Source organism: Scyliorhinus canicula, chromosome 8 (assembly GCF_902713615.1).
Source record: "Scyliorhinus canicula chromosome 8, sScyCan1.1, whole genome shotgun sequence".
Taxonomy (NCBI): domain Eukaryota; kingdom Metazoa; phylum Chordata; class Chondrichthyes; order Carcharhiniformes; family Scyliorhinidae; genus Scyliorhinus; species Scyliorhinus canicula.
Window position 1 is genome coordinate 161,412,821 of NC_052153.1, and position 24,715 is coordinate 161,437,535.

General features: G+C 46.3%; 1 protein-coding gene across 5 annotated transcripts in view; it reads right to left on the bottom strand.

The window, feature by feature from the left end:
* cdk7 (cyclin-dependent kinase 7) overlaps positions 1-24,715 on the bottom strand; it is a 69,947-nt gene extending 45,232 nt beyond the window's left edge. For all 5 annotated transcript variants that reach the window (XM_038805581.1, XM_038805584.1, XM_038805583.1 and 2 more), the window contains exons 1-4: positions 24,591-24,715; positions 14,505-14,564; positions 7,060-7,093; positions 5,286-5,353 (exon numbers count right to left, since the gene is read on the bottom strand). In XM_038805581.1, coding sequence (XP_038661509.1) covers positions 5,286-5,353; positions 7,060-7,093; positions 14,505-14,564; positions 24,591-24,656 — 228 coding nt within the window. In that variant the 5' untranslated portion in view covers positions 24,657-24,715. The remainder of the gene's footprint in view (positions 1-5,285; positions 5,354-7,059; positions 7,094-14,504; positions 14,565-24,590) is intronic.

Below are 24,715 nucleotides of genomic sequence, written 5' to 3' on the forward strand. Positions count from 1 at the left end.
CGGCATCAACTTCGACCCTGCCCCCAACTTAAAGTGCTGCCAAAACTGCATCCATATTTTCAGCGTGCCACTACCACCAGACTCCCCAGGGCAAACGGTAGCCACACCCTGACCCCTTACAAAAACTTGCCTCCATCTTCACCCACAAAGCCTCGGTCTCTCTCCTCCTGTCCCACACCTTCTCAGTGTTCGCTGCCCAGTAATAGAATAACAAGTTTGAGAAGGCACAGTCCTCCTAATCCTTGCTAAGTTACCTGCCCACACAAAGGGCAAAATCAGCCTCTCCACCCCCATTAAAATGTTTTTGGCAAAAAAGACTGGCAGGCAGTGAAACAAGAATAAAAATCATGGCAAAAGGCTATCCCATCTCAGCAAATCCGCCTTAACCTTGCCCACCATCTTGTGAAGATCAATTGACGGAGCCAAGGCCAATCCCAAGCCACCTGCACTCCCAGATACCTAAAGCGGGCTGTTGCCACTCAAAATGGCAACCCCATCACCTTCGGGAGACACTCCTCAAACCTTCATCCGAAATGCCCACCACCCCCAAGCCACAACTCCCGCCCCCAGGGAAGATACCACAAAACACTAATTTTCCCCCAAAAATTTAACTTGTAGCCTGAAAATGCCCCAAGTCTCCTAAGCTGTCATATTATACCCCCACTGAAAGCCCAAATTGGAGATATACAACAGCAGATCATCAGCATACAGGGAAACCCTATTCTCCACCCCCCCCCCCCCCCCCCCCATCACTATCCCTATCCCCCTCCACTTACACCTCAACGCAATGGTCAAGGGCTCTCTTGCCAGCGGCACAAACAGAAGTGGGGGACATAGGGCATCCCTGCCTCATTCCCATGCAAAGCAAAGTACCCCAAATTCACCTTGTTTGTACGCACACTTGCCATTTGGGTCCTTATACAACAGTTTGACCCATGCCACAAACTTAAGGCTAATCCCAAACCTTTCCAACACTGCAAACACCTCCAGTAGGTGCTTGTTTAGCACAGTGGGCGAAACAGCTGGCTTGTAACGTAGAACAAGACCAGCAGCGCAGGTTCAATTCCCGTACAGGACTCCCCGGAAAAGACGCCGGAATGTGGCGACTAGAGGTTTTTCCACAGTAACTTCATCGAAGCCTACTTGTGACAATAGGCTATTATTATTATTACTCCACACGATCAAACGCCTTCTCTGTATTCAGCGCCACCGCTTTCCCTTCTGCCGGAGAAAGCACCACATTCAACTGACGCCGCACATTAGACAACAACTGTCTGCCCTTTACAAACCCCTTCTGCTCTTTTCCAATCCCCTTTGGGAGGCACCCCTCCAACCTAAGAGCCAACACCGTTGTCAGAATCTTGGCATCCACATTCAATCATGATGTTGGCCTGTCCAGCCAACACTCTACTGGGTCCTTACCCTTTTTCAGCACCAGAGAAATGGATGCCTGCCCCATTGTCTCCGGCAGTATCCCCTTCACTACCATATCCTCGAACATCTCCACCAGCAGTGGCGCCAAATTATCCGGAAACTTCTTCTAAAACTTCACCGAGAAGCAATTCAGTCCTGATGCCTTACCCGTCTGCATTGTCTCGATCGCCGCCCACACTTCCTCCAACCCCAAAGGCTCCTCCAACCCTGCTCTCTCGTCCTTCCCCACCTCCGGACACTCCAACCGCCCTAGAAACTCCCTCATGTCCGACTCATCCTCCGGAGGCTCCTACTTATATAGATTCTTATAAAACTCTTCAAACATCTTATTCGCCTGCTCTGGCACCAGCACCAACTCCCCTGTCCTGCCGCGGACCCGAACAATCTCTCTTGCCGGCGCAGTTGACCAGCAAACAAGCGGCTGGCCTTATCCCATACTCATATACAACCCCCTTTGCCCACCTTAATTGCCCAATCGCCTTTCCCGTGGACAGAAGGTCAAACCCCGCCTGCAGCTCCTTCCTCCTCACCCAAAGATCCGGGTTCCTGGTGCTGTGAAGCAACAGTGCTAACCGCTGTGCTACCATGTCACTTTCTACCAACCGCTGCCGCTCCTCTCTTGCCTCCCTGTCCATCTGAGCCTTAAATGAGATAACCTTACCCCTGACTACTGCTTTCAATGCTTCCCACACTACTGACTGCGACACCTCTCCATTCCTATTAAATCCACCAGAGTCCTCAATCACCCTTTCCATTTTGGTGCAAAGGTTTGGGTCCGCCAACAACCCAGGCAGGCCTCAGTGCAGGCCCCTTCTCCGTGACCATATCCAACCAATGTGGAGCATGGTCTGAGATGACAATCGCAGAATATTCTGCCTTCCTAACCCCTGCCAACAGCTCCATTCCCTGTATCTCTTAATATAATTATACGTTTAGCTGTCTCATTTGAGGAATAAGGGGTTACTTTTAATCTCAAACAAAAAATCTTTATAACCCTCATGTACCCCAGTCACCTCCTCTAAATTTTCAGCAGTGTTCACCCTCGGGTTCACAGCTATAGTTCATGTGATAACTTGGTCTCTTGCATTTTCAATCAGGGCTCTTTTTTCTGAATAACCCTATGAACCCCAGTGAGTCTCATGGATTTTACGTGCAGCGTCCAGCAGTGCACAAAGGTGTCCTACCTTGTTACAAGCAAACTCTTAGGCCTTTGAATATCACCTCCACCCTTAGCACCTCCTTTTCAGTCTGAGGAGGAGATCCCGGGGCATTCCCAGCTGTCCCTTCTTTTTCTTGGAAAAAGGGTTTGGATTTATGGACCAACTCATAATCCATTTCCTGTCTAGTTGTTGAAACCCTCTGGTCTTTGACATGGGTTCGACCTGCTGAGAATGAATGTTTGAATTCTTCTATGAGAATTATGTCCCTTGGAGCTTCATGCATGGCATCCATCTTTATATCCAACCATCAAAATTACTTTGCTTTTCTCCCTCAAATATCAATATAGGTCTGCCCAATCTGTTTCTTTATGTTTTGAAACTTCTGCCTATACACTTCAGAGACCAACACACAAGTACTAAGAATGGCCTTTTTTTACTGCATCATAATCCATAGGAACCTATTGCAAAATTATACATAAATCTCATGTGTTCTACCAGCCAACCTACTTTATAGGAGCAATGTCCAGTTTCTTTTTGGCCACTCCATCTGCCTAGCTACTTTCTCAATCAAAATGAAGAATGCCTAAACAACATCTCTTTCCTCAAATTTTGGAAAGGCTTGTACAAACATAAACATCATCCTACTGGGCTTTGTGTTGGATGAACTTTTTTTGTCATCAGAAATTACCTCAGCATCTGAAACTTCTTTTTTAAATTCCAGCCTTTTAAGAAGCCATTCTTATTCTTTCTCCTCCACTTCTCTTCTTTCTCTATCCTTCTCCCTTTACTCCCTTGCTAACTTCTCTCTGGAGGTCATATTTTCACATTTCCATTTCTCTTTCTTTTCCTCAAATGCAAGTTTATTCAGCTCCTTTTCTCAAATTCAAGCTTTTGCTTTTCTCGATCTCTTTCTGTCTCAAACTGCTTCCTTTGCAACCCAATCCTAGCTATCTCTAACTGTAATACATCGATTTCAGGTGACCCTTCTTTTAATTCTGAATACTGGGTAAATACTTTAATCATATCATCTTTAATAAATCCAGCTTTTATTTCTACCTTCACTTTATCTGCCAACTTTCTCTGTTCAGCTTTATTCAAGGATTTCACATCATCTACTATTACATCTTCTATTCCCAGAAAAGTCTTACCAACTTCGAAAGCCATTTTGGTTTATTAGTGTATAAGAAATCTGGTATATGACCCTTTATCTGTTACCAATTAGTATTAATCCATGTTCAATCACCCATTGTCCACATTTCAAAATCCCACAGGAGCCCCCCCATCTATGATGATACGAACGAGATGGGAGGACTTCGCAATTTCTCTCGACCGCTCCACAGGTCACACCATAAGTGTAAGTGATAAATTCATTCACCAAAATGGCCAATTGTTTACCGTTGCTACTGCTAGACCTAGAATAAAAGAGACTTTAACCAGGCTTCTTTCAATTGAATACTTAAAAAAAAAATCAAATGAAAAAACTGGAAGTATAACAAGTTATCCCTTTCAAAATCCACACAAATACGTGCACGCACACATACACAATAAAGGACAAGACAAATAAGGTCTCTGCAGAAGTTGGAATAAGGGAACCACTTTAAGAAAAATGAAGATCGAAAAAGTCTTGACATCGATGATCTGGTGTCCTGCATGCAAAGATGAATTGCTCGTCACAGTAATTGTCTCGAAGTCCTTTCTAATGTATCTTTGGTGAAACACGGTCTTTGTTAACTCTCACTTGTCATAGCTTCGCAGGTTTTCAAACCACAGATGGGTTATAGTGAAATGAGAATTTTCTGGCAGAAGGTGAGCATCACTCTGGGTTGGGTGGGAGCAGTGAGAGAGAGAGAGAGAGACATAGAGCGAGAGAGAGAGCAAGCAATCGAGAGAGCCTGACAACATTAGCTTTTGTATTTTATCTCGCGCCAACAAAACAAATCAACTCCCCAGGTGCCTTGCTGGTCATTTAGCTGAAGTCATATGATTTCTTGAAAAAAAGCAGCTTGCTCAAAGATCAAAGTAAACTTGTAACATTTACGAAAAATACTCAAGAGTTTCCAAATAATTCAATGTCCTTCCAATTTTTTTAAAAGCAGAATAGTTCTTAGAGACACAGGCCACGATTGTGTGGTACCGCCATGGTGCGTCTCTACACAGTGGATGCAGTGGGTAATTTTTAAACTGTCATTTACTTTGGTGGGACCGTAATAACCCGCTAAGTGGGAGGGGCCATAAAATCCTAGTCATAGATTCCTACAATTGGTGTAATTCCCCTTTACCATGTTCCTTCTCTTTAATACAAATAGTATTCATTTTTGTTATAGCTTTAATATTTCTCTGGAAATGTTTCAATTCCCTTTCAATTCCTTTCTTTATATCCTTACGTTGCTCTATTTTTCTTCCAGTTTGTTTGGATTTACACTGGCGTTTGCATTTGTGAGAACCTTTTCTTTTAGCTTAATGGTATTTTTTACCTCATTTATTGAGCACAGTTGGTTAACTGCACAAATGGAGCCATTGCCTTTAGGCCTACGTATTGACTTTGCGCCATTCTCAATAATGTATTTGAAATCTTTCACTGTCTGATTGTCGTTTTAACCATTAATAGTTCAATCCAATTTTAGATCAATTTATCACCCATCACTTTGAAATTTATACAAAATAATGTTGAAATTGTTCTGTCATGCTTACTCCTATAATATTTGGGTGGCTGAGTTCCTGTAGCAGCTTGATTTCTCGAAGAGCTGTTCTATTAATGCCTGCAACAACAAAACATTACTGGTTAAGAAAATGAATTGTGATACACCAAGATATAACCACAGTCACATACTAAATTTTGTTAGTTCACTTAAATTCCATCCAATCATTAACCACATTCATTAACAGTTGTTTTTCTGGCTAATTAGTAAACCATGGCAGTTTTCTGTCTTTAAGGCGGAGGTTAGGAGACTACAATACTACTGAAAATGAAGGTGAGATTGACTTTTGAATCAGTGACCTGAAGTAGAAAGTATCCCTAGTGGTTTTCAATCATTGTTTTCCCAAAACATGGGAACAAATTTACTTTAATAAGACAGAAAATGCTGGAAGACTCAGGTCTGGCAGCAGCTTTATGCTGCAAAAACAGAAAATGTTTTTATTTCAGATTCCAACATCCACAGTAATTTGCTTTAATTTGGATTTGTTTATTGTCACGTGTACTGAGGTACAGTGAAAAGTATTTTTTTGTGAGCAGCTCAACAGATCATTAAGTACATGAAAAGAAAATACATATCAGGGCAACACAAGGTATACAATGTAACTACATAACACCGGCATCGGATGAAGCATACAGGGTGTAGTGTTAATAAGGTCAGTCCATAAGAGGGTTGTTTAGGAGTCTGGTAACAGCGGGGAAGAAACTGTTTTTGAGTCTGTTCGTGCGTGTTCTCAGACTTTTGTATCTCCTGCCCGATTGAAGCAGTTGGAAGAGTGAGTAAGCTGGGTGGGAGGGGTCTTTGACTATGCTACCTGCTTTCCCAGGCAGCGGGAGGTGTAGATGGAGTCAATGGATGGGAGGCAGGTTCGTGTGATGAATGGGCTGTGTTCACGACTCTCTGATGTTTCTTGAGGTCTTGGGCCGAGCAGGTGCCATACCAGGCTGTGATGCAGCCAGATAGAATGCTTTCTATAGTGCATCTGTAAAATTTGGTAAGAGTTAATGTGGATATGCCGAATTTCCTTAGTTTCCTGAGAAAGAATAAGTGCTGTTGTGAGTTCTTGGCGGTAGCATCGATGTGGGAACCCCTAGGAATTTGAAGCTGCTAGCCATCTCCACCTCAGCCCCACTGATGCTTACAGGGATGTGTACAGTACTTTGTTTCCTGAAGTCAATGACCAGCTCTTTAGTTTTGTCATTGAGGGATAGATTGCTGTCGCTGCACCATTCCACTAGGTTCTCTATCTCCCTCCTGTATTCCGACTCATCGTTATTCGAGATCCGATCCACTATGGTCGAATCGTCAAACGTGTCGATGGAGTTGGAACCAAATTTTGTCACGCTATTGTGTGCGCGCAGGGAGTATAGTAGGGGGCTAAGTACGCAGTCTTGCGGGGCCCCGGTATTGAGGACTATTGTGGAAGAGGTGTTGTTGTTTATTCTTACTGCTTGTGGTCTGTGGGTCAGAACGTCGAGGATCCAGTTGCAGAGTGAGGAGCCAAGTCCTGGGTTTTGGAGCTTTGATATGATGCTAGCATATTTATGCTGTTATGCTGGGAGGCCATGGCGTAGTGGCATTGTGGCATGGCGTACTGGCCCAGTAATCCAGGGAAAGATCTAGGGACCCGTGTTCAAATCCCACCATTGCAGATGGTGAAATTTGAATTCAATAAAAATCTGAAATCATATGCAACTTTTTGGATAAAGTCACTGCGCATTCTAAGAGGACTTTGAATTCTTAATCAATTAAGATACTCCACTACTTACCATCTTTCGCTTCTGATCTGTGACCCACCTTAATCTGCAAAAAAAAGCAAGTACAGAACTTAAACAGACTAAATATTTTAGCCCAGGAGCGGAACGGTGGGGCAGTGGTTAGCACTACTGCCTCACGGTACCGAGGACCCATGTTCGATCCCAGCCCTAGGTCACAGTCCGTGTAGAGTTTGCACATTCTCCCTGTGTCTGCGTGGGTCTCATCCCCACAAGCCAAAGATGTGCAGGGTAGGTAGATTGGCCATGCTAAATTTCCTCTTAATTGAAAATAAAAATTGGGTACTCTAATATATTTTAAAATATATATATATATTTTAGCCCAGTGAACTGTTGTTAGATGGGCTCAAGATCAGGTGTGGGATAGCTCCAGCCTGCAGGTTACATCAGGTTCAAGGCAACTTTATATTCTGCCCGAGGCCTGTGACCACTTCACGGGGATCCAATAGCTACAGGCACAGGAATTAATTTCAGCCAACTTAGCCAATGATCAGAGGCCAGAGTTGGGTGTTTCTCCAGCAATATAAGAGCCCAACCCACTGGGCTTATGTCTTCATTCAGAATCACAGTAAATCTTCACAGTTTAGAGATTGAGATCTTCTCTGGCAAGTGCAATCTTTCTACCTCCAGCTCTGAAACTCAGGAAAAGGCTTTCCAGTTCCTCTCGGAAACTGATTTTAGGATACTTTTTGTCCATTAACAATTGAATGGCTGTTGAGAAATTTGGAATGCTGAGTCCCTCAGAGGACAACATTCTCATAATCAGGAATCAAATGTTGTTGGAAGAGATGATAAAAGTTCTGTGAATTGGGGAAGGGACTTTCAGAGAAAATGGTGAGGATACATTAGGATTTAGATCGTTTGGAGACTTGGGCGGCGAGATGGCAGATGGGAGTTTAATCGGACAAATGTGAGGTGATGCATTTTGGAAGGTCTAATGCAGATAGGGAATATACAGTGAATAGTAGAACCTTCAAGAGTATTGACAGTCAGAGAGATCTTGGTGTACAGGTCCACAGGTCACTGAAAGGGGCAACACAGATGGAGAAGGTAGTCAAGAAGGCATACGGCATGCTTGCCTTCATTGGCCAGGGCATTGAATAGTATAAGAATTGGCAAATCATGTTGCAGCTGTACAGAACCTTAGTTAGGCCACACTTGAGAGTATAGTGTTCAATTCTAGTCGCTACCAGAAGGATGTGGAGGCTTTAGAGAGGGTGCAGAAGAGATTTGCCAGGATGTTGCCTGGTATGGCGGGCATTAGCTATGAGGAGCGGTTGAATAAACTCGGTTTGTTCTCACTGGAATGGTGAGGTTGTGGGGCGACCTGATAGAGGTCTACAAAATTATGAGGGGCATAGACAGAGTGGATAGTCAGAGGCTTTTTCCCAGGGTAGAGGGGTCAATTACTAGGGGGCATAGGTTTAAGGTGCGAGGGGCAAGGTTTAGAGGAGATGTAGGAGGTAAGTTTTTTTACACAGAGGGTAGTGGGTGCCTTGAACTTGCTGCCGGAGGTGGTGGTGGAAGCAGGGACGATAGTGACATTTAAGGGGCATCTTGACAAACACATGAATAGGATGGGAATAGAGGGATACGGACCCAGGAAGTGTAGAAGATTTTAGTTTAGACGGACAGCATGGTCGATACAGGCTTGGCGGGCCAAAGGGCCTGTTCCTGTGCTGTATTTTTCTTTGTTCATTCTGACGATAAGGAGATACGAGCTTACAATGGGCTGTTTTAGCTCAGTGGGCTAGGCAGCTGGTTTGTAATGCAGAACAAGGCCCGCAGCGCGGGTTCAATTCCCGTACCGGCATGCCCGAATAGGCGCTGGAATGTGGCAACTAGGGGCTTTTCACAGTAACTTCATACTTGTGACAATAAAAGATTCGTATTATTATCCACGCTGTGCACAAAGACGGCGGAAAGGAAACAGTGCTGCCTACCCACCAAAGGTCCAAAGTGAGATGGAGGAGGCTAATTCTTGTTTTCTCACTGCTTCCAATTATGGTCTGCCCTGTATTAGCAAAGCTGCTGTGATCATGTACTCTGGGTTACAGCTTCAATGGGAAAGGCAAAGCAGCTTTTGTTTCTGCAGATTCTCTTGGAGCTCTATTAGAAATACTGCAGCATTACACTATTCGGAAGGACAGAGTGGATGGTAAGGGAGGTGGTGTTGCTCTGTTATTTAAGGATGACATCCGGGCAATAGTAAGGGATGACATCGGTGCTATGGAGGACAAGGTTGAATCCATTTGGGTGGAAATCAGGAATAGTAAGGCGAAAAAGTCACTGATAGGAGTAGTCTATCGGCCACCAAATAGTAACGTTATGGTGGGGCAGGCAATAAACAAAGAAATAACTGATGCATGTAGAAATGGTACAGCAGTTATCATGGGGGATTTTAATCTACATGTCGATTGGTTTAACCAGGTCAGTCAAGGCAACCTTGAGGAGGAGTTTATAGAATGTATCCGCGATAGTTTCCTAGAACAGTATGTAATGGAACCTACGAGGGAACAAGCGGTCCTAGATCTTGTCCTGCGTAATGATACAGGATTGATTCATGATCTCATAGTTAGGGATCCTCTCGGAAGGAGCGATCACAATATGGTGAAATTTAAAATACAGATGGAGGGTGAGAAAGTAAAATCAAATACTAGTGTTTTGTGTTTAAACAAAGGAGATTACAAGGGGATGAGAGAAGAACTAGCTAAGGTAGACTGGGATCAAAGACTTTATGGTGGAACAGTTGAGGAACAGTGGAGAACCTTCCAAGCGATTTTTCACAGTGCTCAGCAAAGGTTTATACCAACAAAAAGGAAGGACGGTAGAAAGAGGGAAAATCAACCGTGGATATCTAAGGATATAAGGGAGAGTATCAAATTGAAGGAAAAAGCATATAAAGTGGCAAAGATTGCTGGGAGATTAGAGGACTGGGAAATCTTTAGGGGGCAACAGAAAGCTACTAAAAAAGCTATAAAGAAGAGTAAGATAGAGTATGAGAGTAAACTTGCTCAGAATATAAAAACAGATAGTAAAAGTTTTTACAAATATATAAGACATAAAAGAGTGGCTAAGGTAAATATTGGTCCTTTAGAGGATGAGAAGGGAGTTTTAATAATGGGAAATGAGGAAATGGCTGAGGAACTGAACAGTTTTTTGGGTCGGTCTTCACAGTGGAAGACACAAATAACATGCCAGCGACTGATAGAAATGAGGCTATGACAGGTGAGGACCTTGAGAGGATTGTTATCACTAAGGAGGTAGTGATGGGCAAGCTAATGGGGCTAAAGGTAGACAAGTCTCCTGGCCCTGATGGAATGTATCCCAGAGTGCTAAAAGAGATGGCTAGGGAAATTGTAGATGCACTAGTGATAATTTACCGAAATTCACTAGACTCTGGGGTGGTCCCGGTGGATTGGAAATTAGCAAACATGACACCACTGTTTAAAAAAGGAGGTAGGCAGAAAGCAGGAAATTATAGGCCAGTGAGCTTAACTTCGGTAGTAGGGAAGATGCTGGAATCTATCATCAAGGGAGAAATAGCGAGGCATCTGGATAGAAATTGTCCCATTGGGCAGACGCAGCATGGGTTCATAAAGGACAGGTCATGCCTAACTAATTTAGTGGAATTTTTTGAGGACATTACCAGTGCAGTAGATAACGGGGAGCCAATGGATGTGGTATATCTGGATTTCCAGAAAGCCTTTGACAAGGTGCCACACAAAAGGTTGCTGCATAAGATAAAGATGCATGGTATTAAGGGTAAAGTAGTAGCATGGATAGAGGATTGGTTAATTAATAGAAAGCAAAGAGTGGGGATTAATGGGTGCTTCTCTGGTTGGCAATCAGTAGCTAGTGGTGCCCCTCAGGGATCCGTGTTGGGCCCACAATTGTTCACAATTTACATAGATGATTTGGAGTTGGGGACCAAGGGCAATGTGTCCAAGTTTGCAGATGACACTAAGATGAGTGGTAAAGCGAAAAGTGCAGAGGATACTGGAAGTCTGCAGTGGGATTTGGATAGGTTAAGTGAATGGGCTAGGGTCTGGCATATGGAATACAATGTTGACAAATGTGAGGTTATCCATTTTGGTAGGAATAACAGCAAACGGGATTATTATTTAAATGATAAAATATTAAAGCATGCCGCTGTGCAGAGACTTGGGTGTGCTCATGCATGAGTCACAGAAGGTTGGTTTACAGGTGCAAACATCTGCACAGCCAGCCCCACTCAGCTCACTGCCATGGTGCCGAGACGATCGGCCCCACGATTCGGGGATGCAGACCTGGGGAGGCTCCTCGATGCGGTGGAGGGCAGGAGGGATGTTTTGTTCCCCTGAGGGTCCTGGAGGGTGAGCCACAGGGCAGCCAGTGCTGCCTGGGACGAAGTGGTGGCGGACTTGAGCTTGGGGATTGTTACCAGGAGGACTGGCCTCCGTGTTGCGAGGTCAACCATCCACACGAGGCAGCACGGGTGAGTTGACACCAAGGCCGTGCCTCCCCTCCCCACCCATGAGCCTCCAACCTCCGCAACCCTCCATGCGGCCCCCAACTCTACCTTCACTCCCCCTTCCCATCACTTCCTCCACATCCCCCTCCACCACTGTGAACCACGCTTGCGGCTAACGATGCCCTCGCTGTGTCTCCGCAGGAGAAGCTCTGCCACAATCGCCAAGCGAGGGCCCAGACTGGCAGAGGCGTGCCAGACATACAAATCCTCACCACCTTTGAGGAACGGGCCCAGGAGGTGACGGGGTGACCAAGGCACAGGTCACCAATACGGAGGTCGGTGCATGCCATAGAAGTGAGGATCCACCTGGAGGACCTGTCACACGTGAATCCTCAGATAGCTACACCTGTTTCTGGCCACCTTAAATGGCATGCCACCTAAATTGGTTCGCAGACCCAACACTTCGCTTTTTCCTACTTTTCCCAACTTATATCCTGAGAACGCCCCAAACTTCACCAAAAGGCACATGACCCTCTCCATGCTCTCCAGCGGGTCCGACACATACAATAGAAGGTACCCTGTACCTCTGCGAGGCTCGGATTGAATGGACGTGGAGTGATGTTTCCACTTGTCGGAAAAACTAGAAGCAGAGGGCACAATCTCAGACTAAAGGGACGATCTTTTAAAACAGAGATGAGGATGAATTCCTTCAGCCAGAGGGTGGTGAATCTAGGGAACTCTTTAACACAGAAGGATGTGGAGGCCAAATCACTGAGTGTCTTTAAGACAGAGATAGATAGGTACTTGATTAATAAAGGAATCAAGGGTTATGGGAGAAGGCAGGAGAATGGAGATGATTGGGAATATCATCCATAATTAAATGGTGGAGCAGACACGATGGGCCAAGTGACCTAATTCTGCTCCTATGTCTTATGAAACATTCAAGATCCTGAAAGGGTGGAGGTGGAGAGGATGTTTCCTCGTGTAGGAGAATCTAGAACTAGGAGTCACTTTAAAAATAAAAATAAGGAGTTGCTGATTTGCGACAGAGATGAGGAGAATTTATTTCCCTTCGAGGGTCAGGAGTCTTTGGAACCCTTCCTCAGTGGTGGAAGCAGAGTCCTTGAATAATTTTTAAGACAGATTCTTGGTTATCAAGAGGTGGGGGGGGGGGGGGGGGTGGGAAAGGCTATCAGGGGTAGGCAGGAATGTGGGATTGAGGTTACAGTCAGATCAGTCATACTCTTAAGTGGCAGAGCAGGGTCGATGGGCCGAGTGGCCTACTCCCGCTCCTAATTCGGATGTTTGTGTGCATCTTCTGTTCCTGTCAGAGGTGCAGCAAACATGTACATTTTTAAGAGGAAGAATGCTGAATGTAAAAGAAAGTGCATCGCATTTTGTGTTTTGAGAAATTAGGAATGTGTTCCCTAACAGATATGGAACAGATTACAAGCACACGTGGTAACATTTCTTTTAAAATATATTAGGAGGTATATGGCCTTCCATACAATCCGCAGCTGTGGCCCTCAGGTTGAATAGTTGTCCCACCCCTGCTCTTGGTGGTGCTCCTAGATAAATCAATGTTTAAGAGGACAGTACACTAAAATCCCTCATGGGCATATGTGCAGCTGATAACACTGGAAAAAAAATCTATAAGGAACACATGTTCTGAATGGAAGGCAGGCTGGATTGGATTGGATTTGTTTATTGTCACGTGTACCAAGGTGCAGCGAAAAGTATGTTTCTGCGAGCAGCTCAACAGATCATTAAGTACATGAAAAGAAAAGGAAGTAAAAGAAAATACATAATAGGGCAACACAAGGTACACAATGTAACTAGATAACACCAGCATCGGGTGTAGCATACAGGAGTGTAGTATTAATCAGGTCAGTCCATAAGAGGGTTGTTTAGGAGTCTGGTAACAATTGGGAAGAAGCTGTTTTTAAGTCTGTTCATGCGTGTTCTCAGACTTTTGTATCTCCTGCCTGACGGGAAAGGTTGGAAGAGTGAGTAGGCCGGATGGGAGGGCTCTTCTGATTATGCTGCCCGCTTTTCCCAGGCACCAGGAGGTGTAGATGGAGTCAATAGATGCGAGGCAGGTTCGTGTGATGGACTGGGCTGTGTTGACAACTCTCTGAAGTTTCTTGCGGTCTTGGGCCGAGCAGTTGCCATGGCAGGCTGAAAAGCAGTATCATGCGTCGGAACTACTTGAAACCACAAAAGCATTGATGATCTTTTTTTTCAGGACTTAAGACATAATTTATCTGGGTCAGATCCATTCTCATCCCATTGATGTTGGCTTACTTAGAGGAGGCTGCAGATCTGGTGAGTGAGGCCAATAGATCAGGTCACACTGCTAATGGGGAGCATGGTAGCACAAGTGGATAGCACTGTGGCTTCACAGCACCAGGGTCCCAGGTTTGATTTCCCGCTGGGTCACTATCTGGGTAGAGTCTGCACGATCTCACCGTGTCTGCATGGGTTTCCTCTGGGTGCTCCGGTTTCCTCCCACAGTCCAAAAACATGCAGGTTAGGTGGATTGGCCATAATAAATTGCCCTTAGTGACCAAAAAAGGTTAGGAGGGATTATTAGGTTACGGGGATAGGGTGGAAATGAGGGCTTAAGTGGGTCGGTGCAGACCCGATGGGACAAATGGCCTCCTTCTGCACTGTATGTTCGATGATCTAAGGTAGAAAGCAATGGCTGAGACATGCATGAGGAGGTTCCAGACAGGAAACCAGTTGCCAAGAGGCCAAAGCAGTCAGCACTGGGCTGCTGTTACTTAGTCATTTCATAAAATGGCTTCAGGGGCAAAAAACAATACCAAACTGAATGCAGTAACTAATAATACTAGCCAATATATGAAAATCCCAAAAGAGCCTGGGAAAACAATGGACAGTGAGTGGAAAATGGAATTCAACATAGTTATGTAGAATAGTCATGAGATTAAGGTGAGAAAAAAATTCTGATGAAAGCTGTGCTTACCTTTTTTATTGCGACAATGTTGTCTGTGTTCTTGTCTTTTGCCTTATAGACGGTGGCAAACTAAAAATTGAAACCAGTAAAATATTAACTGCATCATTTAGTTTGAGGAAAAATATCAAACTATAAAGCACTGCTGCCAAAAAATAGCCTATAGTTTAAGGCATCCAAACCGAAAACTGTGGATTTGATAATCTCTTCCTTGTATTTATGTATCTCGTTAAATTTGTTTTGGATTTTGCAATTTTTCATGACGGCTTTGTGTACTTGGGAGAAATGAATGAAAATGAATGAAAATCGCTTATTGTCACGAGTAGGCTTAAACGAAGTTACTGTGAAAAGCCCCTAGTCGCCACATTCCGGCGCCTGTCCTGTCCGGGGAGGCTGGTACGGGAATCGAACCGTGCTGCTGGCCTGCTTTAAAAGCCAGCGATTTAGCCGAGTGAGCTAAACCAGCCCCTAATCTTCAAAAACTTTAAGCAGTGTGAACAGGTACAGAAAAGATGTACACAATCTTTGAAATAAAAACAGAACGTGCTGAAAAATCTTAGCAGGTTGGGCAGCATCTGTGGAGAGAGAAAGAATGTTTAAAATTCGAGCCAATGTAACTCTTCTTCGGAACATTATATACACAGTCCAAAGATGTGTGGGTTAGGTGGATTGGCCATGCTAAATTGCCCCCTCAGTAGTCAACGGTTAGGTGGGGTTACGGGGATAGGGAAGGGCGGGTAGGAGAGTGGGCCTGGGAGGGTTGGTACAGACTCGATGGGCAGAATCATCTCATTCTGCACTGTAGAGATTCTATGGTACCACCAAATTTGAATGAGGTAATCCTCCACTGGGTCAACAAGCTCACAAATGACAGGTGTGTGTGTTGCTGGAAGACTTTAAATGGTATGTGCAGCTCCCAAAAGGCGGGAAGGGCCTGGCAGAAGGGGGGGGGGGGGGGGGGGGGGGGGGGGGGGGAGACGACGACGACAAAACAACAAACAAGGTGGGAATGAGGGGGGGGGGGGGGGGGGGGGGGAGGAGAGGGTCTTTTGGTGGCAGCCATGAGCTGAGCGGTTACACGCAAGTTGGCTGTCGCTTGTGAACTTCGGATTAGACGTTTCAACCCTGCCAAACTGGCACCAAAAGGTTCTCCAACGTAACCCCACCATCTATTGCTGTATCAACCAGAATGTCGACGAGCCAGCAATCAGGTCGCAAAGACAGTTAAGAGCAGGGAGAGGGAAACCTCGACCTCGGAACAAAGAGACCCCCATGACACTACAGAATCGCTAACTGGGGGGAGAAGAAACAGACCCATGGAGATTCAACTACCCAAGGGAGGAGTTCACGTATAGCCTATACACGTATAGCCTTCTTCACTCTGGGAAAACCGGTGCTTCCAGAGGTAGTAATCTTGGTCCACACTCCATGTTACATTTTTTAATAAATATTTTTATGACGGCATTTATAAATAAACATCAAGTGCAACAAAAACCCAAGATCAAAAAGAGAACAGGAGGTTCCATCATAACTAAATAAATAACCAACAACCACAACCGTCCATACCATCTCCCCCCGGAAAGTTTTGCCCAAAGATGGAAACCCTATTTTGACTTCTTCCAGGACAGTTACGTTAGTGGGGGGTGAGGGGCGTGGATGGATCAGTGTGGGGTAGGAGGCTGAGGCGCCTTGGGCAGGGGCTGCCAGGTTAGCTGGGACGGCTAGTTAACGGGAGCGCAGTGGGGAGTGATCAGGTGGTTTGTGTAGCAGAGGGCGGATAGGGCTGGTTTGTTTAGGGGAAGGGGAAGGCTGCTGACAACGGTGTGGTTGCTGTGGCGTTATATGAGAGGGAGTGGTGGCAGTGGACATCTGGGTGGGCCGGGTGGATTGCGTGGTAAGGGCAGGGAGCTGACCTAAGAAGGGGTATGGTTGATCGACGGACGGGTGGGGGGTGCCCTCCGATCAGGCTGGTCATACAGAACATGAGGGGGTTGAATGGGCCAGTCAAACGGTCGGGTGTTTACGCGCATCTGAGGAGTTTAAAAAGGCAGATGTAACCTTTTTGCAAGGGACACATCTGAAGATTGGGACCAGACGAGGCTAAGGGTAGGTAGGGCAAGTTTTCCATTTGGGGTGAGATATGAAGACGTGTGGATTGGCGGTGCTGGTCAATAAGCATGTGGCACTTGAGGTGTGGAAATTGCAGCAGACCAGAGTGGAGTGGGGGAAAGAGGTCTATGATGGCAAGTGGGAATTGGACGGAATGCCAATAGTCCTGGTAAGTGTTTATGCCCCAAACTGGGTAAATGTGGAGTTCATGAAGCGAATATTGGGGAAGATCGCGGACCTGGACTTGCACCGGCTGATTATGGGGGAGGGGTCTTTAACACGGTCACTGATCTGGGGGTGGACCGCTTGAGTTCAGGAGTGTGTCGGCAGTGGCAAAGGAGCTGAAAAGGGTTTGTGGAGCACATGGGTGGAGTGGACTTGTGGCGGTTTGGGATTCCAAAGGCAAAGGAGATTTCATATTTCTCCCATGTGCATAAGGTCTACTCGCGGATTGACTGGGTAAGTTGCTACTGGCGGAAATGGTGGACACGGGATATTCGGCAATCGTGGTCTCGGACCACACGCCGCATTGGGTGGACTTGTGGCGGGTGGGATCAGGCGGGGGGGGGGGCTCAGTACCAACTGCTGGCACACCAGCTAAGGGAACAGGCTGCCTCAAGAGAGATAGCACAGGTAAAGGGCCATAAGACGTAATAGCAGAATTAGGCCACACGGCCCATCAAGTCTGCTCCGTCATTCAGTCATGGCTGATATTTTTCTCATCCTCATTCTCCTGCCTTCTTCCCATAACCTGATCCCCTTATTGATCAAAAATCTATCTATCTCTGTCTCAAAGACACTCAGTGATTTGACCTCCACAGCCTTCTGCGGCAAAGAGTTCCACAGATTCACCACCCTCTGGCTGAAGAAATTCCTCATCTCTGTTTTAAAGGATCGTCCCTTTATTTTGAGATTGTGTCCTCTGCTTCTAGTTTTCCCTACAAGTGGAAATATTCTCTCCACGTCCACTCTATCCAGGTCTCTCAGTATCCTGTAAGTTACAATAAGATCCCCCACAACCTTCTAAACTCCAACCTGTACAGACCCAGAGTCCTCAACCATTCCTCATACGACAAGCTCTTCATTCCAGGGATCATTCTTGTGAACCTCCTCTGGACCCTTTCCAAGGCCAGCACATCCTTCCTTAGGTACGGGACCCAAAACCTCTCACAATACTCCAAATGGGGTGTGACTAGAGCCTTATACAGCCTCAGATGTACATCCCTGGACTTGTATTCTAGCCCTCTCAACATGAATGTTAACATTGCATTTGCCTTCAGAACTGCCAACTGAACCTGCACGTTAACGTTAAGTGAATCGTGAACAAGGACTCCCAAGTCCCTTTGTGTTTCTGATTTCCGAAGCATTTCCCCATTTAGAAAACAGTTTATGCCTCCATTTCTCCTTCCAAAGTGCACAACCTCACACTTTTCCACATTGTATCCCATAGGAACAGGAACAGTAGGATGGTCACAGCCCGAAATGAAATTAATGGGGCCATTGCAAACTTTGACTACGAACCATACACCGAGCCCCGAGGGATATTCGATGACTACACGGTTCCTTGAGGAACTGGACATACCAGTTGTGGAGGAGGCCATGAGGCGGACTGGAAACACTGCCCGGGCTGGAAGAGATCATGGAATCATGGAATTTACAGTGCAGAAGGCCACTTGGCCCATCGAGTCGGCATCGGCTCTTGGAAAAAGCACCCTACACAAGCCAACACCTCCACCCTATACCCGTAACCCAGCAAACCCACTAAGGGCAATTTATCATTGCCAATCCACCTAACCTATACACCTTTCCTGTGGGAGGAAACCGGAGCACCCAGAGGAAACCCACACAGACACAGTAAGAAAGTGCAGACTTGGCATAGACAGTGACCAAAGCCGGGAATCAAACCTGGGAGCCTTGTGCTGTGAAGCAACAGTGCTAACCACTGTGTTACCATGCTGCCCTAATTCCATGCAGTCAGCAAAGGCACCGGGATCGGATGGGTTCCCAGTGGATTTAGAGAATACATTTGCGGCAACACTGTCCCCGCATCTGCGGAACATGTTCAACGACGCGAGGAGGGCCCTGACGCCCATTCTGGCACAGACCACAATCTCACTGATCCTCAAAAAAGACACAGATCCGATGGAGTGCGGGTACCATAGATCCATTTCACTCCTGAACATGGACGATAAAGATCTGGCGAAAGCTCTGCAGAGGCAGAGAGCTGCTTGCCAGAAGTGATTGTCGGAGACCAGACAGGGTTTGTTAAGAGCTAATGGCGACCAGGCACCTGCTGAACGTGATAATAACCCAGATGGATAATCCACCCATCTGGTGGAGGACACCAAAATTGATCGTTTCCCTGGTCCCCGAGAAAGCCTTTGATCAAGTAGAATGGGGGTACCTCATGGAGGTTTGGGTTTGAACCAGGGTTCACCTCATGGGTGAAATTTCTGTTCAGCACTAACATGGTGAGCGTATGGATGAACGCCACCAGTGTACATAAACGATTTGGAGGAGTCATGAAAAGTTCTTGGCAAGTAGGATTAAGGTGACTCCCAAAGCTTTTTTTTCATATATAAAAAGCAAGAGGGTGGCAAGGGAAAGGATTGGACCACTTAAGGACAGTGGGGGGAACCTATGTGTAGCCAGAGGAAATGGGTGAGGCACTAAATGAATACTTTGGATCAGTGTTCACTAAAGAAAGGGACTTTATGGAAGATGATTCTTGGGTCGGGTGTGTGGACAGTCTTGGTCATGTTAACATAGAAAAGGAGGTGGTATTGGTCTTTTAAAAGATATTAATGTAGATACGTTTCCTGGGCCAGATGGGATTTATCCCAGAATACTGAGGGAAGCAAGAAAGAACATTGCTGGGACCTTGACTGACATCTTTGTATCCTCATTGACTACAGGTGAGATCCCAGAGAACTGAAGAATAGCTAATGTGGAACTGCTGTTTGAGAAAGGTAGCAGGGATAATCCTGGAAATTATAGGCTGGTGAGCCTCACATCGGTAGTAGGTAAATTATTGGAGAGAATTCTCAGGGAAGGGATTTATACCCATTTGGAAACAAATGGACTCATAAGCCATAGAAAGCATGGTTTTGTGAAGGGGAGATCGTGCCTCACTAACTTGATCGAGTTTTTTTGAGGAGGAACAAAGATGATTGATGAGGGGGGGCGATGGATGTTGTTTACATGGACTTCACTAAAGCCTTTGACAAGGTACCTCATGGCAGACTGGTACAAAAGATGAAGTCACACAGGATCAGAGGCGAGGTGGTAAGATGGATACAGAACTGGCTTGGTCACAAACGGCAAAGGGTAACAGTAGAAGGGTGTTTTTCTGAATGGAAGGTTGTGACTAGTGGTGTTCCACAGGGATCTGTGCTTGGGCCTCTATTGTTTGTGGTGTACAGAAACGATTTGGAGGAAAATGTAGCCGGTCTGATTAGTAAGTTCGTGGATGACACCAAAGTTGGTGGAGTGGCAGAGGATTGTCAGAAGGTACAGCAGTACATAGATAGGTTGGAGACCTGGGCAGTGAAATGGCAAACGAAGTTTAATCCAGACAAATGTGAGGTTATGCATTTTGGTTGGTCTAACATAAAGGGGAAATATACCGTAAATGGTAAAACTCTTAGGAATAAAGAAAGTCAGAGAGATCTGGGCGTGCAGGTCCACAGATCTTTGAAGGTGGAAACACAAGTGGACAAGGTAGTCAAGAAAGGACTTCCGGTGGCTGTGATGGAGTAGTAAGCCACATATTTGGGAGCTCCCGTTTTAAAGAGACTTTTCGGCTCTATTGAGAGCCCAAAACAGAAATTTTTCGACGTCTCCCAGTGGGGGAAGGTGTGCTGAACGACTTTCCCTGCAGTCCATGCCTCGAACTCGGAGTGGAAAGGGGGAAAAAACAGCAGCAGCTCCTCAGAAAAAAACGGGGGAAGGGACCCAAGATGGCCGCCGACAGAGCTCCAGAGGAATGGAGACTCTGGGCCCAGGAGCAACAAACTGATCTCCTGCGCTGCTTTAAAGAATTCAAGGATGAAGTACTGAGCTCTCTGCAGGAAACGAACAGAAGGCTGTCAGAGATTCAGTCCACCCAGGGTGCTGCCATCAAGAAGTTGCAGACGCAGGCCACTGAACGAGAGGAGGAGGCCGTGGTCCTCGTGAGTAAAGTGGAGGGGCACGAGGCACTCCACAAGAAGTGGCAGGAACGCTTCAAGGAGCTGGATCACCGCATGAGGCGGAAAAACCTGCGGATCTTGGGCCTTGCGGGATCGGACCTGACAGCCTATGTGGCTGTAATGCTGAATTCGCTAGTGGGGGCCGGGTCTCTCCATCTGCCCTTGGAGCTGGAGGGAGCGCACAGGGTGCTTGCCAGGAGGCCCAAGGAAGATGAACCCCCGCGTGCGGTGCTGGTGAGGTTCCACCGGTTAGGTGCGGGTTAGGTGGATTGGCCATGCTAAATTGCCCTTAGTGTCCTAATAAAAGTAAGGTAGGTGGGGGGGTGGTTGTTTGGTTACGGGTATAGGGTGGATATGTGGGTTTGAGTAGGGTGATCGCGGCTCGGCACAACATTGAGGGCCGAAGGGCCTGTTCTGTGCTGTACTGTTCTATGTTCCACGTACTATCCCCGTAACCCCACTAAGGGCAATTAAGCATGGCCAATCCACCTAACCTACACATGGACTGTGGGAGGAAACCGGAGTGCCCAGAGGAACCCATGCAGACACGGGCAGAACATGCAAACTCCACACAGACAATGACCCAAGCTGGGAGTCAAACTCAGGTCCCTGGCACTGTGAATCAACAGTGCTAACCACTGTGCTGCCTCACGGCGCTGAGGTCCCAGGTTCGGTCCTAGCTCTGGGTCACGGTCTGTGTGGAGTTTGCACATTCTCCCCGTGTTTGCCTGGGTTTCACCCCCACAACCCAATGATGTGCAGGGTAGGTGAATTGGTCACGCTAAATTGCCCCTTAATTGGATAAAATGAATTGGTACTCTAAATTTATTTTTTAAAAGAATACATAGGAAACATATATACTGCTATAAGCCACCTTAATATTGGGCTCTCAGTAATTGGTTTGACTATTAACATGCCGCCCCATGGTATTAAAATATACCAGGAGTGTGTTTGCAGCCACCAAGATATACCCTGTTGTTGTGGTCCCACCGAGGGCTCTCTTTCCTTCAGTACCCTTTGGTTCCTGTGCCCTACTTCCCCCGGACCCATTACTGGTTGCTGGTCAAGAACAGATTCATTGGTAAATTGCTTCCATGTACTGTAGAAGCCTTCCTCTGATGATGAATTTGATCTTTTCAAAATTGAGGAATTCCGCTAAGTCGGACAGCCAGTCCGCAGACTTGGGTGGCGCTGCTGATCTCCAGCTGAGGAGGAGTGTCAGACAGGTGATCAGCGATGCAAAGACTAGTGTGTCTGCCCCTCTCTGTAAAGAGCTATAGCTGTTCCGAAACCCCGAAGACTGCCACTAATGGGCTTGGCTGCATCCTTACTCCCACAACTTTGGACATAGCCTCGAAAAAGGCGGTCCAGTATCCAAAAAGTCTGGGACAGGACCTGAACATTTGAGACCTGGTTGGTTACGGGTATAGGGTTACAGGACCTGGTTGGCCAGGCCTCCGTTCACATTTGTGCTCCACTTCCGGGAAGAAACCGCTCATATGTGTTTTGTCACGTGCCCCCTTGTACACTACCTTTAGTTGCATTAGGCTCAGCCCTGCACCTGAAGAGGTGGAGTTCACCCTATGCGGTGCTTTGATCCACAGTCCTCGCCCCAAACACCATACTTAACTCTTGCTCCCACTTTCCCCATGGCAGGCACAGCACTGCCCTTATCTCCTCGAGCAGTCGTCTGTATATGTCGGCATAGCTACCGTCCCTAGTTTGTCAGATAGTAGATGTCTGTCCAGCAGGATGTATCCGGGTCGCTGTGGGGGTACGGTAGAGGTGCCGTTAGCAGTGCTCCCAAATTTGTGTCTTTACATGACGCCACCTCCATTCGCTCCCACACCGACCCCTCCCCCACTACCCACTTCCTAATCATGGCTATATTTGCTGTCCAGTAGTAATTACAAAAGTTCATACGGGGATAGGATGGGAGGTGTGGGCTTAAGTAGGTGCTCTTTCCAAGGGGTGGTGCACTCGATGAGCCGAATGGCCTCCTTCTGCACTGTAAATTCTATGATTCTATGTGCAGAGTATGTGGTTTGGCCATAATAAATTTAGAGTACCCAATTATTTTTTCCAATTAAGGGGCAATTTAGAGTGGCCAATCTACCTATTTACACCAATCTACATCTTTGGGTTGTGGGGGTGAAACCCACACAGACACGGGGAAAATGTGCAAACTCCACACGGACAGTGACCCAGGGCCGGGATTCGAACCCGGGTCCTCAGCGCCGTAGGCAGCAATGCTAACCACTGCGCCACCGTGCTGCCCCGAGTTGACAAATATTTATAGATTTGGATTTGTCACGTGTTCTGGGGTACAGTGAAACGTATTGTTCTGCGTACAGTCCAGACAGATCGTTCCATGCTTGAAACCTCATAGGACATTCGATAGATACATAATGTAAATACATAAACACAGACATCGGGTGAACCATATCGAGTGTAGTACTACTCAGCAGAGACGATGCGTCGAAAGATCAATTCAGTCCATAAGAGAGTCATTCAGGAGTCTGGTAACAGCAGGGAAGCGGTTTTTGAATCTATTAGTGCGTGTTCTCAGACTTTTGTATCTCCTGTCCGATGGAAGAGGTTGGAAAAGAGAATAACTCGGGTGGGAGGCATCTTTGATTCTGCTACCTGCTTTCCCAAGGCAGCGGGAATTGCAGACAGTCAATGGATGGGAGGCAGGTTCGTGTGATGGATTGGGCTATGTTCACGACTCTGTAGTTTCTTACTGTCTTGGGTCGAGCAGTTGCCAGATCAGGCTGTGATGCAGCCAGATAGGATGCTTTCTATGGTGCATCTGTAAAAATTGGCATGGGTCAATGTGGACATGCTGAATTCCCTTAGTTTCATGAGGAAGTATAAGCTTTCTTGGTCGTAGCATCAATGTGGTTAAACCAGGACAGCACACCTCGGAATTTTAAGCTGTCAATCATCTCAACCTCAGCACCACTGATTCGGACAGGAGTGTTCCAAATGAACATTGACATTAATGTTGACATATGATTCAAACTCCAATGACTAGGCTTTAAAATCAGGTGGTTTAAAATCCCTCCAACTGCTTAATTCTATGTATTTAAAAATTGGCTGCAGAAAAGTAATGAAAGAATACAGTGCTTTTCACGAACAATGTCTCGTCCACGGAGAGTGGTCCAGAGCAAATGAAGTACTTTTTGAAGTTTAGTCCATGTTGTAATGCTGGAAGCATGGCAGCTAATTTTCACTCGGAAAAACTCCAACAAATAAGAGACAGCTAGCACGTAATCAGCCCTTTTCTGATAATAGATTACGGGACAAACGTTGGCCAGGACACTGGGGATAACTCCTCTGATTCAAAGCATCATGGTATCGTTTATACCCAACTAAGCAGAATGTTGGCCCTCTCCCCCCACACCCCTCCCCAAGAAATCCACTGGATTGTCTATCGAGATTTCATTTTTCTCCCCCTCGAGCAGGCTTCGAACCCAAAAATCGTACGATTTAGAGGCGACGGTGCTACCAGCTGGCGCCAAAAAAATAATTGCTTGCCCCTTTTCAGCTTGCATGGCACTGACTGCATTGTTCTCTGGCTATGATTGAAGCAGAGACGAATGAAACAGTTTTCTGCTCGGATTTGGAGGGGTGGACTAACTCAAACAAAATGCCATTCTGAGCCATGGGGAATACAGTAACGGACAATAAACAGACTCTCCAGCTAATATAAAAGCAGAAAACGGCCAGCCCGAGCCCTGTACCGCACCCGGCGGCACTACTGCTTAAATATATACAGGTGCGGGGCAGGCCTCACCTGTCCCTCTCCCAGAAAGTCGAGCTTCTCGTAGCGCTTGGCCCTGGAACGAACATCCATCGCCATCACTCCTGAAAACGGTAGAAACTTGGCAGCACGACTTCCGTCGCGGGCATGCGCGTCAC